We start from the raw sequence: 20,044 nt of genomic DNA on the forward strand, positions 1-20,044 counted from the left end.
AGAGGCTTAAATTCCTAATAATTTGATACTGAAGGGTTAAAATTAACAGGGATCCCAAAATTGAGTTTTGTACTGGGGTCCCCACAAGAGTTTGCTATCTGTTTCTGGATGTAAATATGATGTACTGTACTTTTATAACAAAACAAGAAAATAAAAAAGCCATATTGGCAAAATTAATTTTACAAAAAAAAAAAAAAAAAAAAAAAATAGAGAGAGAAAAGAGAAAGAAAGAAAATATATATACTGCACAATACATGTATGCACAGTACAAGTAAAACTGACATTTTACAAAATCACAAGCATTATATTGTATATATGTGTACAGTATAAACACATTAAATAATATACAAATACTGAAAATATTTCATTTGCATTCATTTTACTTTAAAAAAATCATATCATATTAAGTTGAGGCCTAGCAGAAGTTAGCAAAAAAAAATGAAGCTCTAGTGTGATTTTTTTGCAAACTCAAGGTCAAATTCAAGGCATCAAAAATTCTTGTTTATAAGATAAAAAGTTCATAAATCAAGAGATTCCTGTAATAATAATGGAACTGCTTACAGATTAAAAAATCCAGCAAAATATATCAATTGCAAAACCTTTACATATAATAAAGTACAATTAATCAAATTATAGGTAGTCTCAGAAAAAGTAAGAGATAATAAAAAAAAAAAAAAAATTCACAGTTGAAAATACGCTATTATTTCAACTACTTAAGTTTTCTTCTAAAAGAAAACTTAAGTATTTTTAAATATTATGAAACACAATATGAAATGAAGGAAACACTACAAATAGGTAATCCACTGTATCTTTGCATCACTATATTAGTTGAGATCATTGGGACTTCATTAGAACCCCATTCCATGTATTAACTATTAGTCTCAATAAAGAAAACTAATTTTTTTTATTACAGTATTATTATAATTATCATTCATTAACACTAAGTTGTATGATGAGGTGGTCAGAGACTTTGCCCATTGACTGCAATGGTCATGGCTGTTGTTCCCTTTACGATGCAAATAATTTAAATCCATTCCATGTAGTTTCTATTTGTCAGCCCACAAGTAATTATGAAAGCATACTACTATCTTAGGATGTTCCAGTACCCAAGTGGTTTATGAAATGCTCTGCCAAAAATTAGCAATTACCTATACTTCAGTATTTAATGCACTTTAAAATAAAAAGAAAATATACTCAATATATATATAATGAAAACAAATTCTTGTGATGATTATTAATTAATTGGAGTTATTTTGTTTCTGGTCATGAAGACAATGGCTTTTTTCCATCGAAAGTGATTGAGTTAAAAAAATAAAGTTTATATATTAAACATGTGAAAATAGTAATATACGAGTATATTTAATTGTGAGGATAGAAGTAGACAGTAGAGGGTATGTAAACAGAGCAAAACAGTTTTAGAATAATGTAATATAAATAAATGTAATAAAAGATAAATAAGAGACTGTGCTAAGTGTATATCCAATGTATAAGACATCAAAAAAAAAAAGAGAGAGAGAGAACAGGAAAAAAGTAAGAAAAAGGAGAAAGTTTCAAAAAAAGTAAAAATCTAAGCATATTACAATAAACTGTAAATGAAGAAATGCAAAATAATATGTAATAATAAAATGCAAATAATAGCACATAAAAGTGTTATATATTAATGTATCTGGGAGAAGGGGGTTATAACAATATTTTAGAATAGAAGGCCAGAAACAAAACTATGTTAGTATTAGGAACATTAATACCAAATAATTAGCTGAACAGCTTATGGGGGGGGGGCTAACTTCTTCAGAGTACAACAGCATAATTATCTATCCAGGACATGGCATTTAACTCCAGACTACTGCTGACAAAGAGCTAAAATAGGTATAATGTACTAGCAAAACATGGCTAGAAAAACAAGGGATACAAATTTTTGTATCAGCACTATGCTGGAGAGCAGTCCATGTTACATAAAGATGGTTATTAAATAAATAAATTAATTAAAGAAATAAGGTATGCAAGTATTTATAATAACTTAAAAGAAGGTGAAAAATAAAAGTGAAGCAGACATCTGCAAAATAATACAGTGGGCAGTCAACTGCTAAAAATGGTTAATACTTAAGCAAGCTGGGGGTATAAAACCCAAACCCTAAACTGAGGAGAAAGCAGAAATTATGTAAGCATGTAGGTATATGATAAAGGATAAGAAAAATGGCTTTAGAAATAAGAAAAGTTGGAAGATTTTGAATACCAGAAGGAGAAAATAAGGAGTATACCACCGTTGGGGGAGAAAATATGAAAGGATATACATGTTGGAAAGTTATTCAGTATTTTTTGTCATTATTATTATTATTGTAAAATAAAAGAAGAAAAATTTTAATATTTGGTGCTCAAGAATAATTTAAATAAGCAATATGCTCCCATTGCAGTAGAAATATCATTATGAATGCTCACTGTTAGAATAAATATCGGGCTGTATTCAGAAGATTCTTTAAGAGAATCACAAATGAAAATACTGCACACCAGATGTCTCCAAACTACAGCTTAAGAACTACGTTGTAGCTCTTTGATGCTAGAATTGCAGCTCCCAAAGAAATGTGGACTGGAAAAATTCATGCTTCAAATACCTTTATTAACAAGAAACAGTGTCCTCCTCCAACCCCCAAAAAAACATGTTACCTTACTTTTTAAACAGATCCTAAGAAATAAAAATTATCAAAAATTCAACTATAATTTTTTTTTAATTAACAGTATTTTCTGTCATTCTACAATAATTTATATGATAGTATCCTCATAATGTGCTATTTTATTCATTAAATTAAATTGAAACTATGATCATGATTTTAAAATGACTTTATCTGAAAAGTAAATTTTTATTGCATAAATCAATTTTATTTAATCAAAGCCACATATGCACTCCAAAGGCTTGCAGCTCTCTCTCTCTCTTCAGCCTTCAAAGACATTGCAGCTGTCAGGGTTACTAAGCTTGACTACCCCCTGATGAGGCAGAAAATTAAACCAAAGAAAAAGGAGAGTGGCAGGATACAAAACATAATGAGGACAACCTCAAGATAGCCAAATGGTCAATGCAAGGATGAAGTGGTACACCCAGTACATGGTCTGAGTCCATATGATTGCTAAATATGATTAATAATAATATCTTCATTAAACTCCTCTCAATCAGAGTAAAAAGAAAAAACTAGTAAAAAGCATGAAAAATACACAACAAAAGTGCACAATAATTAATCTGTAGTTAATTACCAAGTTATCCTTTAACAAATTATAAAAAATAAATAAAAGCTCCATTAAACTACAGTATACAGGTAATAGTAGAGTACATAAAATAAATAAATAATAGTACACTTCTCTGCATTCTATTTTGATGTCATTCTATCCTGAGATACTCTGTTCTCCTAGTGAGAGTGACAAGGCTTATGCTCACTTTAGAAATGACATTGTTATCCATAAGTCAACCTGAAATTACTAATATCATTTTTAATGGAATATCATCACCAAAAGGGTTGAATTTGTTATTGATTTAAAAACTCTTAGGTCACTAGCACAATAGCCTGTTTGGAGACTCCTGAGGCTGATTAATAAACTCAACAATGAATAATGTTTCAAATCTAAATGAGCAAGCAAGCAGTATGTGAAAGGAAAAACTTTCAACTGAACTTATGAGTAGCATGTGGTAGGGCAAACTTCCAATTAAAATATGGAAAGTGTGTTCTTTTAAAGAAAAACACTCTCCCTGAAAACATAAAGTGAATTTTAAGTTACCATTAAAGGGATTAATTATTTATATGCCTGCAATGAATAACAATGAATATTTTTATTCATTGCAGGCATAGAAATATGAATCATAGATAACAATGTCATTTCTAAAGTGAACCTATAGAACAGAAGACAGAAAATTGATTATTTCAATATCTGCTTTAAAATACAATCCTGCACCTTTATTCATTTATAGGCAAGAAGTACAGATTATACAGATGGGTACATAGGTACAGATTATAAAAACTAGCTGCCTATCTGGTCTTTGACTGGTATTGTTCCTGCCTACCACATTGAATCAAAAATGGCAGATGGGAACACAATGTATCCCCATTCACTATTTTCCAGTCCACACATAATCCATTACCTACCCAGAGAAATTCTCCTTCCATTATTCACTATATGTAAAAGATAATTCCCAAATAATGTCATACTCGATAATGGCTACTTTATATAAAATGTATTTTGACAAATGTAATAGGCATATTACCTCAACTATCAGTAACAAGTTGCATGACTTTCCAGGTAGCTATTTTCTGATGGGTGGAAAATTTATTTTGCCCAAAACCTGTTCATACACATCTCAAACCATATGCCCAGATTTGGTAAGAATCAGTAATCTTGTTCAGTATGAAGACACATAAACATTCTGCCTTATAATAGTAGAGATAATAAGAATTTAATTAGAAAATAAAACAGAAACTTTGAACCAAAATAATACATTAAAACACATGAAATCTGTGGAGTAATGCTAACGATTGATGAAAATTTAAGCATAATTAGTAAAATAAAAATAGAGGATGAAGAAAATCAAATAGAAATGCTTGCAAGAATACAGGCAATACAGCCAACTGTGAAAAAGAACAAAACTTACACGGTATCAGTTGCACTTACAATACTTATCCTCAACAGTTTAAAATATTGCATCATTGCTTAAAGATTATTGATAAGGAAGACTACATGAGAAGATATGGCCCACTCTCAAATTCATTTTATTATGACTTCACAGGCACTAACAAGTCTCAATATCTTAAGGACAGAAAAGTGCTCAGTTATTTTAATTTTATTTCATGGTCTCTTTAGCAACTTACATTACTTTTGGCTGCATAACAGAAATAACATAAATGAGGCTTTTAGGTTTGATTACTATAAACTGAATAAGGTAGGTCTGCAATGGTTTACTAATATAACTATTAACTATTATTTTACTAATAACTATACCAATTCAACCAATGCAAATTCAAAATTGGCATCCAATTTATCATCATCACATAAAGATTTCCCACAAAATATCACATTTACTTTTACATAAGTCAATGTCTATGAAATCGGACTATATTTCATTTGGGCTTTAAATGTTGAAACTGCTGGTCATAGACCTCTCTAAAACAAATAGGATGCAAAAGTGTTTCTGATCATTACAGGCAATTTCAACCAGAAGCAGTGTTGGAGAGAGGGATGGAATGTGTGGGATGACTTCAGGAACGCCACTGGTAAAGAAGTACAGATATCCCTCCACAAATGAATCGCAAATACTATATACTGTGCAAGAGGTCCTCCACCCATATGCATCACCTGAGACCTACCAAAATAAATTCTGTGTCTGGCTGTGCAAGAACATGGTATATTAGTGAGTCTGCCTCTGTACAGTACAAATGAATGTGCTGTGCACAGCAGATCAGAAGCCACTATATACCGTGGATCAAAACTTACAGACTCAAAATGGGATGGTGGTTGGATGCCACATTAGTAACCTTTTTTGTGTGCACAACTAGTTTAAACTTCCCAAAATCTATTGTGACAGATATTATCTGCAGTCTTCCATCCTTCCAAGGATGGAAGGCCACAGATAATACCTCAACAAAGCAAAAGAAATAATTATGGTTCATGCATATTGTGTGCAAAAAACATCGAGCAGATCCATCACAGCGCAGTAACATCTCTTAGTATGTAAACCATTCTAGAGAGCTGCAAAGTATTAGGTTAAATGGAAGAGTAGCAGTGAATGAGCCAGATATCACGGTCACCAATGTGGATGGACATTGTGAAGACAGCCCAGAAAACACTTTGCATTAGAGTATATCATTTTAACCTTGAGATCTGGTAGAGACAGTATGATCGTATGGGGTTGTTTTAGCTGGTTCAGACATAGTCCTACACCAGTACTAGTATGTCCTACCATGATAAGTGAACAGAATATATTAACTGGACATTCTTGTGATATGATGTGGCAGTACTAAGGAAAGCAAGTCCTGCCAGTGACAGTACAACATTCATTGTCATATACTGAGGATCACAAAAGGACAGTATATGGAAAAAGGCATCAAAAAGATGTATTGGCCAGCTCTAGTCTCAAATTCCATTTAACACCTGTGGGATTTGGAGTGCAGATTAGGCTACAGCCAAAACAATCTTGTTCCAAACAAGCTCTGGCAGATGCTATGCAGAAGGACCAGTGGCAAATTCTGGCCAGCGTTACTGTACGTTGATATACAGTAAATAATATACAGATGTTATAACCAAAAGTTAACAGCATACTGTCTACAATATGCTTCATAACTTCAAAGAGTTAAGGTTGTAATACGAGCTTGAAAATATTTCTATGTCCTAAAATGTTAATCTTGTTAATCTCTTATGAAATAAAAATTCAGTAAAATTAACAAAATATAGATACTTGTTCTTAAAATTCAGTTATGCTAACATAAATAGTAAGAATTACTTACTATTTATGTTATTTCTTTTAAATAAAAAAAAAAACTTCAAATAAAAAACTTAGCTGAATAATTACTGTCTTAATTTATTAGTGAGTGTCCTGTTATACCCTGGCTCCCTCCCCCATTCTTCCAACACATTTCAATATATTCTCTAAATAAATAATAGTCATACTTGCGTATAACATCTGCAGCATTAGCCCAAGCTTCAAGTCCTTCTTTATAGCGGCCATTACGATATAAGTAGCCTCCAAGGTATGTATACGGATATACATGCTGATTGTTGTAATAAGTCTGGGCAGCCAAAATGGCTTCTTTAAATAAATCAATTGGTGGAGGTCGCCCTGGAGTCGGCATTATTTCCTCCAAATCTCCTAAATTTCCCAATGCCATGGGATAAGTTTTGAGGTGACCCAAATCATACAAGAGCCAAAGGAGTTGCTGAAATAAAGAAAAATAATATACAATTGTGTTATCATGAATTTTTTATATTTTTTAAAATCAAGATTAGTTCAAAGGAAAAACATTACAAAATGTTATGCAAAAAAGTCTCAGAAATTACTTAGATGAAAGTATATTTCATGAAAGAGAACATAATAAAATAAACTTGATTTCATTGTTAGGAGACTATATAATTCATCATTATCAAACCTGTTAAAAATAAAAATCACTGATTTCTGATATTACTTATTTTTATGTTATCTTAAGATGAGTTCAAGATGCCAATTCATACGAAGTGCCACAGGCTATGGTTTAACACACACACACAAGGAATGAGAGGAAAAAATAATTGAAGAGGAAAAAATGAGCAATGAGAGGAAAAAACCAGTGAAGACCAAGTAATAGCAAAAAAGTTTAGTTGCCACTTTGTTACAATTTGTTATCATGTAGTTATTGACAAAATTATTTCAATATAATCACTGCCTGTCTGTATAACCTTTTTTCATACCCATAGTCGGTAGGAAAATTCATCTATAGAGAAGTATTCACACTCAGAAGAGCTGTACAATCATGTCAAAAAACAAAGTCAAGGGGAGAAAATATACTAAAGAACTAGAAATTAATGGAAATAACTCTTAATTTATAAACTTGGGAATAGTATGAATAGTAATTATAAATGCAAGTTTATAATTACTTTTTTTCATCAATTTCACCATACAGTTAAGTAATCCTCACAGGTAGCAGAGTGGATATAATCACCATCCTCCCTACACTAGATTAAAAGACCAACGTTCAAATTCCATCAATGAAGTGAGGAATTTTCATGGGCTCTTTTTTTTTTTTTTTTTTAACAACATTTCAGAGTTGGCCAGTCGCTGGATTTGTAAATTATAATTTTAAAATATACAACTTTCCAAATGATACAATACACTGGCATTAGATTGAAAGTCTATAAGGAAACAAGAAGAGTTTCAATTCAGAGTGGAATAGTGAAGGATGAGATAGGAGCAATGCTATAGTTGACTTGACTAGTGTAGGAGCAATCACTATAGCTGAAAGAGCATATAAAGACTGGGAGGAGAACAAAAGAGCTACTGTATGGAGATGAAGAGATGCACGTACATAGGAAAAGAGAATATTCACATTTAATACTTGGAATAATTTCAACTTGCACATATATGTCATTTGGTTTTAACTTTAAATAATGACTAAAATTACATGTCTGAGAGTGTATGTGGAATTCCTGCTCTTATACTGTTGCTATTAAAATCATTTATACATAAATATTTTATACTAACATTTGCTATCAAAATACTCCATTTCTCTGTCATTTATGTTTAATTAATAAACATCTAGTGAATGATACAGCAAAGAAAAATTTCTGTCCGGCCTCCCAGTTGCAAATATTTTCATCAACACACCCAACCTATTCAAGAATAGTTAACCTTGAGAACACTCCTCCTGGGCATATAAAAATTCTTTCTTTATAAGTAAATATTAAAGCATCATAACACGAGAAAACTTTCAAAAAATGCAAAAAAACACACCTATAAGACACTAACTGATTCTTAAAGAATTACTTGTTCACTCTAATTGCTGGGAAAAAGTATCAATATATGGAGATCATTCGTCAGGCTGAAAATCTAAAGAAACGTGGTTTTGTTTTTTCCAATATATAAAACCATAGTGTACACTGAAAGGACAGAATTCATGGGACTGGTTCCTGGGCAACGCAATGCTGCCACCCCTCTTGCTAGTGTACAAACGCACAGCTTGGTAGGTATATAGGTAACACAGCATCACTGCATTTACATAGATGGTAATTCAGTGTCACTATGGATAAATCTTGTGAGTTAACTGACTTTGAAAGAGGGATGATAATGAGTGCCCAACACATGGGTTACTCTATCACAGAGGTGGTACAGAAAGTGCACCATCCCTGTTCAATAATATCAAGAGTGTATCTGGAATATGCGATTTTCAGAATAACATATCATTGTGGACAGTGGTGTGGGCGGAGAAAGGTGGTGGATGAACGGGGCCATCGACGTCCGTCTCGCATTGTTTCAGCCAACCGGAGAGCGACCGTGGCACAAATCACTGCTGACTTCAACGAGGTAGGTGCTAGAAAAGTCTCCACCAAGACCAATATTAGTCACAATAGGTTACGGGAGCTGCCAACCCACCAGAGTCCCATTGCTAACACTATGACACAGGAATCTACGCCTCAACTGGGCAAAAGAACTATCGGCACTGGACCTTGGATGATTGGAGACAGGTCTCCTGGTCTGACGAGTCTCGTTTCCAGTTATTTCAAGTGAACGGGAGGGTGCGTATCTGGTGGAAACTGCACGAAGCTATGCACCTGTCATGTCAACAAGGAACTGTCGAGCAGGTGGACAGTCAGTAATGATCTGGGGCATGTTCAACTGGCAGACGTTGGGACCTCTATTACATCTAGAGGCATTTCTGAATAATGCAGGTTATGTGTCCACCCTTCCAGAACATCTGCATCCTTTCCTAGTCATTGTGCACCCAAAGGGCAATGGACTTTTCCAGCAGGAAAATGGGACTCCCCACAGAGTCATAGTAACTAGAACATGGTTCAAAGAGCATTCCGCAGATTTTTAAGACCATGGAATGGCCTCCCCGTTCACCAGATAGGAACCCTGTGGAGCATCTTTGGGATGCTGTGGAAAGGTCTGTTCGAGGTTTGGATCCTCCGCCCAGGAATGCAACAGAATTATGGACAGCGGTGCAGCAAGAAAGCATGGATGGAAATACCTGTGGAATGCTTTCATGAACTAGTGGACTCAATGCCTCGCCATGTGACTGCCCTTATTCAGGCGAAAGGTGGGCCTATCCATTACTAGGCAGGTATCCCGTAATTTCTGTCCACTAAGTATGTGATCTACTGAGATCACGTGGCTGTTATATGCTGTTCTCTGCAATAAAAATGTAGAGCTGCCGGAGTTGGTAAATACGAACTGATATATTCAATATTCTATTGATAAATTCAATAGAATCATATTTGAAAAAATAAACAAATAAAACATGGTTATCTGTAAAAGGTATCACATACTTGACTGAAATTCAAAAGAAAAATAACTTTCTCTTAAGGACATAAGATTTCCATAAATCTAATAAAATGGAAAAGCTCATGGCATATTGTTTAGAACTGTCTTGTTCTTGTGCAATAGCTAAAGGAAACAACTTTTATAAAATCAACCTTTGAACAGTGCATAGGTGTACAGAATTCACCACCAAGATTTCTGGTATAAACTGCAAAATTATTTGAAAACGATAAACTTTAAAAAAATTATTCTTAATTTTGACATTACCGGATAACAATATCAAAAATTAACTCCACAAAAAAAAAAAAAAAAATGCAAGTGTACCCTGTATGCACGAAAAATGTTATACAGTCGATTCCGGTTATTTGGGACACATTGGGACTAGTGCATTTTGGCCCGATTAAGCGGCTGCCCCAATTATCCGAAGTTTCACGTAAATAGTTAAAAATACAATGGACCTCCACCTTACAATTGGTTTACTGTACAATCAAATCATGTTACAATGGACTCACCGTAGTAAACTACTGTTCACTATACAATGGTAAGCACCGGTCATTGTGATCAAGTTTGTGAATTGAATTTTAATTCTATTAAACAGCGATTCTAATTAGCGAAAATAGGAGGAATATTATCCACAGGCTAAAAAAGTAAAGATATATTAAGCACAAATTTACCCATTATTAACTTACCAATTAAAAAATTAAATGATACGTGAAAATCGGAAGAATATACGTGATAATCGGAATAATTAATATGTACTGTAATATGTACATACCAACTAGTTGACATTTCTGTTCACTGACATTTGTGGGTGGGGGTTAAAATTTAAACAGTAAAAAGATAAGCAATCAATAACAAAGAACACAGCACACAAATTGCAAGTAACACGATACGCACAAGTGAGAACGGAGTAACACGTTAAGAAGCTATAAAAATAGGAATGAAGAGAAGATTCTGAAAATTAATTTTTTTATATGATTGAAGATTTCATGGAAGTGTAAACACATTTCACCATAATAACCTACAGAATTCCAGCTGTCAGTATTATTGCAAATTCAATAAGATTGAGTTTACTATGCATTTATGATATATTGCACTAACAGAAAAGCCCAATAAACAGGTGACTGCTAATTGTTTTTATTGTTCTATGGTTGTAACTTCCAGAAATCCAACCAAACCACGTGGTACAGTCGGAGACAATCGTAGGGTAATCTCCAGTGCTGCAGTCTCCTGCCTCAATTAAACGGTATGTTGTCCCAATTAAGCAAAGTAAACCCCGGCTATTTTCTCAATTGGGTTCTGTTTTTTAAGATTTGCCCCAAATAAACGGCTGCCCCGATTAACCAGTGGCCCGAATAACCGAAATCCACTGTATTTTATGTCTGTGTTTCCCAAACAGGGGTCTGTGGACCCCTGGGGGTCCGTAAACCAGTTCCAGAGGGTCTGTGAAACGTTCAGAAGGTATCAAAATATACTGATAGAATCACAACAAATTTTGTTATTTATTACTTATTTTCGATATGATTAGTATATATAATTGTATACATATTACAAATTATTTGTTCTATGTATAGCAAATTGATGATAAATAAAGTTATTATAAAGTAAGAATAAAATTGAGTTGTTGAGTTATTATAAAATAAAAATAAAGTTGAGTTGTTTCGCAAATAAAACTTTGAATTTTCTTTTCAGAAAAACCAGTATTCATACATATACAGTACATACACGCATGTGTATATACTGTATATGTATACACACACACACACACACACACACACACACACACACACACACACACACACACACACACACACACACACACACACACACACACACACACACACACACACACACACCTTAGGGGTCCCAAACTTTTTTGAAGGGGTCCACGAACTTGTTTTGATTTATGAAGGGGTCAGTAAATTGCAGTAGTTTGTGAACTGCTGTTTTATATGAAAACATCTTTGACCAAATTCAAAACCATTTAGATTTTTTAAATCGAATAGCTAGAAACAAAGTTGTGAACAATGAAACATTTTATGCTCACACCCCCTACTTACTTTAACGAATCAACATTAGTGAGTGAGTTAGCATCATTAGCGTCATTTCGGCCTTGCATTTTCATTACATCAATTTTACTTCAGTCCAAAAAAATGTAGTAGGTGCTGACAAAGATATTAAAAAAAAGAAAAAAAAAAAGAAAAGAAAAAAAAAAAGAAAAAAAAAAGAAGGAAAAAAGTTTTCTCAAACCATCTTAAGACAATTTTCAATCATTTCTCAAATAACAGCTCTACGGAAAATTAATACTACCATTTATTAAGACAAAATTTTTACTACAAAACGGAGCCTTAAAGAATTTTTTTATAGCTATACTTCAATGAAAAAATAATTAATGATGCAAATGGAGGGGAGCTTTAAACATACTTGAGGAATACTAAAATCTTCATATTTGTTCAAAAATTCACACATTTTTCTTTGTTGGTTGATGCAGTATGTCCAATGTGCCCAGTCAAGGTTTAGAGCCAATGGAAATAAATTAACTTACATCAGGGTTTGAACAACAAGTCTAGCAACATACAATTCAATATACAAACATATTTACCTGTTGCAGTGAAGCAAGCTCACTACTATCACTGGTGGCACTAATTGAAGGATTAATACCTGATGCAAGAGCTGCAACTTCCATATGCCTTGTGCATTTAACTGGGTGTCCATTTAAATAAAGCCAAGATTTGTCTGTAATTTCTTTGGTAACAGGCTGTCCTCTTTTGTCTTCATTTCCCTTTCCTAAAGAAAGAAAAAATTTAATTAATATTTAATAAAGCTTTTTATCAGAATTAAAAGATTCTCTGAAAGTTAAAGCCATGATAAGAATAGTTCTGGAACTTAAAAGAATGGAAAAGGTGAGGATTACTTTCAGACATCCAAATAATACTCAAATTATTTCAATTTTGCCCATCTTAAAACTGTCAATAACACTACGTTAAGTAAAAGAATGCAATGTCCCTTACACAAATTAACACTTAATGATTAGAAGTCAGTGATCACCTGCACATTCTTTTGTTACGTTATTTATATTTTAAAATATAAACTCAGTTCCTTACAAAGAGAAAAGATTGCAAGAATGCTGGCTGTAAGAACCTAATGATCTTAGGGAAACTTATTTATAGAATTTTTTACTTTATAAAGGTGATGTCATTTTTTTTCATAAATGACTTTATAAATGAGATGTTCATAAATGACATCTCATTTATAAAGTTACCTGTTTTGCATTACCTACATACGAGTACAGTACTACATATTTTAATTTTATTAAATACTCGGAATGCTTATTTCAGTCATCAAAAAGAGGAATCTACCTATACTGAAGATAATGTGCAGATTACATGGAAATTAACCTCACACAGTTCCATAGCAGATTATATGGAAATAATCCCATTCCCTAGTGTAAACAGTGAATGGGCGCCCAAATGCTCCAAACCTCAGAATAGTGAAATATGCTACCAATTTCTGTTTATGGTGACTGGGTGCCTATTCATTGTTCAGACTGAGGAAGTGGAATGTAATTTGTTTCTTGAATACTAAAATTCAGAATTATAAGTAATTTTATTGTGTGTCATTACATCAATTTATACTAAGTCATATACAAGTAGTACTTGTATATGACTTAGTAGTACTTGAAATTAGTATTTTGGGGAAGAAAAAAAATAATAAAGTTCCTTCTTATATTTAAAGTTATCAATGGTCCTTGAGGTTGTCACAGACATTCTCTCAGATATGTCAGACAAGCTGTACTTGCTACCTGGGAGTCTAAAATGCTGATGGAACTGATATTCGGGTGGCACTAAAGTCAAGTGGACCCAATTTCGGCGAAGTCCGGACAGTCTGTGACAGCCAAATCCTCTGCTTGCACCTTCATGATGGTGGGACTGTTAGTAATCCTGGGTATAACCACCATGCACAAGTACATGGTGGGTGACCACCCCGGTGTGAACCAACGTAAGCAGGGATCGAGGTGTGGCACCCACACCACACGGAAGAATGCCGCCCCTCTATGTTACCAGGCAGTACAAGATGGTAGATGACTCTCATCAACCGGCACAATACTACCACTTTGCTTATTGGAAGCTTCAAGTGGTGGAACTCATGTTTATTCTCTAGAGCTATGTTTCGGTCAACCCTTCCCTATCTCTTCCATCATGCAGTATGATTAATGACTTTTGAGGTTATGATGAACATCATGGTGAGATCCAATATTCCTTACATTTTGAGGGTACAGCTCTAAAACGGTGTTCGCAGGCCGGCCGCTAGTTAGTACACCGGACCGAACCTATTGGAAACTCTCTAGGAGGCTTCCAGATCAGCTAGTGTATAATCTTGCTCCCTCTACTCTGCCAGATAGTGACTGGAGGGAGTCCAAGTAGTGTGTATGCGGGGAGCATTGTCGAGGCCACGTTATGTCAAGGATCTAGGTATATTTTTACCATATGCATGCCATATCCAAAAATTTCATTACTTCATACAACATGTCCCATCCACTTTTTTTACTATTGAATACACCATGAATTTTCAAACTAATAGAGCAAGCTTATCTGCGGAAATATCTAAACCTCCCAAGCACTTCCTAATTCAGTTCACAAATATACGTGATCTCAATTCTAATCTCAACGATGTCCATTTCCACTTGCAGTCTGCCAAACCACATGTACTTTTTCTGACAGAATCTCAGTTATCGGTTGATTCAACTACTGCTCATCTCGGATGCCCAAATTATTCACTGTATGATTCCTTCGCCTCAAAGAAGGTACTTGTGCATATATCTGTTCTGATATTCCCTGTCAGAGACTTGGCAATTTGGAATCTCCTCTCTTTGATCTTCTTTGGCTTAAAATCTCTCTACATCATTGTGTCAAATTCATCTGTTGTCTCTACCCTTCTCCCAATTCCACTAATCACTTGGAGCTCTTTGACTTCCTCTCTTTGCAACTTGACTTTCTCCAGTCCAACTTTCCTAATAGTGAGGCAATATTCCTTGGTGATTTTAATGTTCACAACTCCAGCTGGCTTCCATTTTCTAGTCACACCAACCCAGCTGGTCGAGATGCTGAGGCTTTTGCAATTACTAATGACCTTGCACAGATTGTTCATTTATCTACAAGAATACCAGACAATCCTAATCATACAGCCAATACGCTTGATCTTTTTCTCACAAACAACCCTTCTAAGTACACAGTTGAAGTGAGAGGTCCTTTAGGCACTTCAGATCACAACTTGGTGATTGTCTCTTCTCCAATGGAACCTTTATCTCATGGCTATTCCCAATCTCGTGTTTGGCATTACAAGAATGCAAAATGGGAGACCTGCGAGACTTCTTTTCTTCTTTTCCTTGGTCGGATTACTGTTTCAAAACTTCTGATGTCAACATTTGCTCAGATCGTGTCAGTGAAATTATTCTTGCAGGAATAGAATCCTTTATTCCACACGGCACTTTAAAATCTCGTCCTTTATCTAAACCTTGATTTTCCAATAAATGTGCTAAGGCTGTTCAAGAGAAGAATGTTGCATATCATAATTGGCTTGTTTCTAATTCTCCGGTTTCATTTTCTGCCTACACCAAAGCTCACAACAATTGTAAAGCAGTTATTAATCAGTCCAAACTAGAGTTTGAACAGGCTAAGAGTAGAAAACTTGCTTCTTGCCCTAATGGTAGCCGAGCATTCTGGTCTCTTGCCAAAGCTATTGGCCGCAACTTTTGCCCATCTCTGCTCCCACCTCTGTCCAAAACAGATGGTTATGTTGTCACTTCAGCCAAAGGATAAAGCTGACCTGATAACATCCCATTTTTCTTCCAACTCATGTATTAATGATCTTGGTAAAACATCTCCCACCATTCCCAACACGCTCCATTCAATGCCTCCTGTGGTCTTCCGTCAAAAGGATGTCAGAAGGATTTTGATGAATCTTGATGCTAAGAAAGCTACAGGTCCCAATGGTATTTCTCCATTTGCTCTCAAAACCTGTGCTCCTGAACTTACTCCTATTCTTTGCCGCCTTTTTTCACTTTCTTATTCCAAAGGTGTTTTTCCTTCTGCTTGGATAGTTGGTCATATCCAGCCAGTTCCTAAAATGGGTGAAAAATCTCTCCCATCCAATTATCGTCCCATTGCAATTACTTCTACTCTTTCTAAAGTAATGGAGAAATCAATTAACTGCCAACTCTTAAACTACCTAGAAACCTTCCGTCTGATCAACGATCACCAGTATGGATTCCATCAGTGTCGATCCACTGGTGATATTCTGGCTTATCTTACCCATTTATGGACTAATTCAATGGAAAGGTTCGGTGAAACACAAGTAGTTGCTCTTTACATCTCAAAGGCTTTCGATCGTGTTTGCATAAAGGTCTTCTAAACATGCTTCCATCTTATGGTTGCCAACTGTTTTTAGTAATTGGTTATCCAGTTTTCAGTTCAGTTCTTTCCCCCATTCTTTTCCTCTTGTATATTATTGACCTTATTCCATTGACTGGAAATCATATCCATAGTTTTGCCGATGACAGCACATTGAATTCCACTTTCCATTTTGAGAAACCTTGTCCTGCTCAATCAGCTTCAATTTCTCGAAAATCTGCTATCAATTCCTTAAATGCCGATCTTCAGGTAATTCTCCAGTGGGGCAAAGACAACTTAGTTGATTTCAACCCTTCTAAAATTCAGTCTTGTCTTATATCTCGCAAAAAGGATTCTTCTGCTCCTATGCTTATCTTTAGTGACAATCCGATTTCTAGGCAAATTGATATATCTCTTTTGGGGATTACCCTGACTTCTAATCTCTCTTGGCACATGAACATTACAAATATTGCTTCCTCTGCATCTAAAAAACTTGGTTTTCTCTTTCGCTCTCGGCATTACTTTTCTTCCAAACAGCTATTCACTCTGTACAAATTGCAAATCCGCCCTACCATGGAATATTGTTCCCACATCTGGGGTGGTGCCCCCAAAACCTCTCTCAGGCTTCTTGATTCCATTCAGAAGAGGGCAGTTAAGTTAATTAATGATTCATCTCTAACAGAGTCTCTCCACTCGCACTCTCATAGACGTACTGTTTCTGCTGCATGCCTCTTCTACAGATACTTCCATGGGCACTGTTCTTCTGAATTGGCTTCTATAATTCACGCTCTCTCTTTCAAAACAGTCCGAACACGTGCTGCCACCAGCCAACATCCATTTACTGTCCATCTTCAAACTCACAGAACCAACTTTTCATCTTCCTTGTTTATTCATTCAACTGCCGTTTTCTGGAACAACCTTCCTTCATACGTATTTCCTGAAAATTACAGTCTACAGAAGTTCAAGTCCAATGTCAACAAATATCTTCTTTCGTCTTCTCAACCTCCAACCCTAGCATGGTACTGAGTACTATAGGTTCTAATACCTCTCGTGTTTGGGGTTTACATAAAAAAAAAAAAAAAAAACCTTCAAGGTACACTGGACCCAGTAGTCCTTTTATTAAATAACAAACTTGGGAATGTAGAACCGATTCTTTCCAACAGAGCATATAACTCCATCTGCCTAACTATATCATGATTACTGTTATGTCAGCTACCCATTCTCCTTCTGATGTACTTCACTGCTAAGCACTTTGCATTCTGTTGTGTTTTTTTAAAGCATTTAAAAATGACCAATAAAAGAAAAGATCAATGCTTAACACATTCACTTCCACCTATACATGAGAGAGTGCATTCAATGCGCCATAATTTTCAGGATGTTGAGAAATAACATTCCAAAAATTCTTAAATAACGGTTGAAAAGTAAAAGTCTGGATTCACAGCTAAAAGCAAACACTTATTTTTGGGCTGAGCTGTAAATAAAAACAAAACTCAAAATTTTATCAAAAGTTTATTTCGTGTGTGCAAACTAACCTCGGCACAAGCAACAAACAAAAACAAAGCGTTGCTGCTAATAGCCTAGAGTTCAATCGGTGTACTAACAGAATTAAGCAGCTAATTTCATATGCTTTTACTTTTGCACCACTCACACACTGACCACTTAAAAACAACTGCCTATATGCTTTAAGGTGCATCACTTATAGTTCCATTTGATGCCTATATGTGTTAGATACAGCAGATGTATTAAGTGATATTATAACAAAATGTAGCAAATGTACCATTATATTAGAAATGAAGAGCAAAGTGATAACACTGTTCACTTACAATAATTATAAGTGAAACGTGTTATAATAGTTATAACACTTTTTACAGCCAAATAATTATAATAAACACTGTTCCATACTTTATAAAAGATTAGCAAATATATGATTAAATGAAAAGAGCAGTCTTGAAAAGAGTAGGAAGAAAACGTGAATTGTTGCGCTTAGTGAAGAGAAGGAAAACTGCCTACCTGGGACATGTCCTTAGAAATGTTGTTGTTTTTTGGTTTTTAGGAGCATTAGCAACTAAGGCCATATTGCTCTGGGAATATGTGGTGGTCATTCCCTGACCTTTCCACATCCTCCTTATTTGGTGGTGACAGGCTCGAACCCCGGTCTAATCAAGAAGCGTGTGCTACGCACTGCTGCTCCTTCCCACCTGGCTACGGAGGCGCCTGCCTTAGAAATGTGAAATATAAATTGCTTCAAGTAATAATAGAGGGGAAAATAAAGAGAAAAAGAGGAGTGGGGAAGAGGAAACTTTCTTGGCTGAAAAACATCTGCAATTGGACTGCCAGATCAGCTGAGGATCTTTTTCAACTTGCCCAAGACAGAAGTACAGCGTGGTGATTGCCAACCTCCAATAGGAGAAGGCATCAAAAGAAGAAGAATATGATTAAAAAAACTATTTTTATCTATAAAAGTTGCATACTGGATCCTTAGCCAGGAATAAATAATCCTATCTTCTATCATTTACATAATGACATCTATCTACATAATTCCATTCTATCATTTTGCTCCATAAAATGGATTTAAATTCGTGTCATTTTAACTAATTAAAACATTTTATAGGCATGTAACTTGCCATTAGTCTAAGGTCCACCAGTATATATGCATGTATGATTTTGGTCTTTCAGATACAGAAGGTAACTGGAAAGTCATCATGGGTCACTCAATATTTTACTAAAATGCAAAAATAGAGGATATGTAGATGGAGAGTTAAATCAAAATAGGATCTTAATGATAAATTAACAGAATTTAATAAACATATGCAGTGCCCTGCTTCTGGTTCAAGCACTGGATATGTACTGTATTATACCCAATTGTATATTACAATACATACCCAATGTATACATAGTGCTACAGTATTAGTACTGTTATTATAACTGTATATTAAACTTTACCTATATACAGGTAACCCTCGTATAACACGGTAGTTAGGTTCTTATAAAATCTTGTGTGTGCAAAACTGTGCAATAGAGAACTAAGGCCAGTACCAAAAAGGGGGTTGTGTTCCAAAAGCTAACAAAAATACACCATCTTTCTGTGCCATCGGCACTGAAAACTTGATGTGGTGTGTATCCATGCTCTTCAATAATTTTTCGAAATTTCCCAGCAGCATACGTCTTGGCAACTTCATTATCAGCCAATGCACTTTCCCCTTGAATTCTTATGTTATGAAATGAAGCTGTTTTTAAATCGCTCGAACCAACCCTTTGCTAGCAATAAACTCCAGGTTAACAGAAGGTTCTCCATTTCCTTTTAAATGGTTATGAATTTTTAGTGTCTTTTGTTTATTTACATTGCCATCTAATGGGATCCATTTTTTACTGCTATCATCAATCCAAATACTGAGTGCTTTTTCCATTTTCTCAATTATTAGCATTTGGGAACAAGCTATCATATTTAGGAAAATTAAAGCTCCTTCATAAACAGAAGTTCTAATTTTCTGTTAATTTTTTTTATGGTCCAGATTGTTGCCTCATTTAAATTTAACCTTCCCCCTTTTTTAAGAAGATCCAAAATTTGTACCTTTGATTCTAGAGAAATAAAGTTTCTTTTGAGCGGTGCTATTTAATTTAGGGCTACAATTTCATTCACAACAAAGAAATTATTCCAATATGGTTCTTAAGA

At 34.7% G+C, this 20,044-nt stretch overlaps 1 protein-coding gene across 1 annotated transcript in view; it reads right to left on the bottom strand.

Annotated features, from left to right (window-relative positions):
• Mnn1 (menin 1) overlaps window positions 1-20,044 on the bottom strand; it is a 115,639-nt gene that overhangs the window by 71,222 nt on the left and 24,373 nt on the right. The window contains exons 3-4 of the mRNA XM_090375735.1: window positions 12,585-12,769; window positions 6,643-6,908 (exon numbers count right to left, since the gene is read on the bottom strand). Of these exons, the coding sequence (XP_090231861.1) occupies window positions 6,643-6,908; window positions 12,585-12,769 (451 nt within the window). The remainder of the gene's footprint in view (window positions 1-6,642; window positions 6,909-12,584; window positions 12,770-20,044) is intronic.

This window comes from Mastigoproctus giganteus, chromosome 6, assembly GCF_048544385.1.
Source record: "Mastigoproctus giganteus isolate SK-2022 chromosome 6, ASM4854438v1, whole genome shotgun sequence".
Taxonomy (NCBI): Eukaryota; Metazoa; Arthropoda; class Arachnida; order Uropygi; family Thelyphonidae; genus Mastigoproctus; species Mastigoproctus giganteus.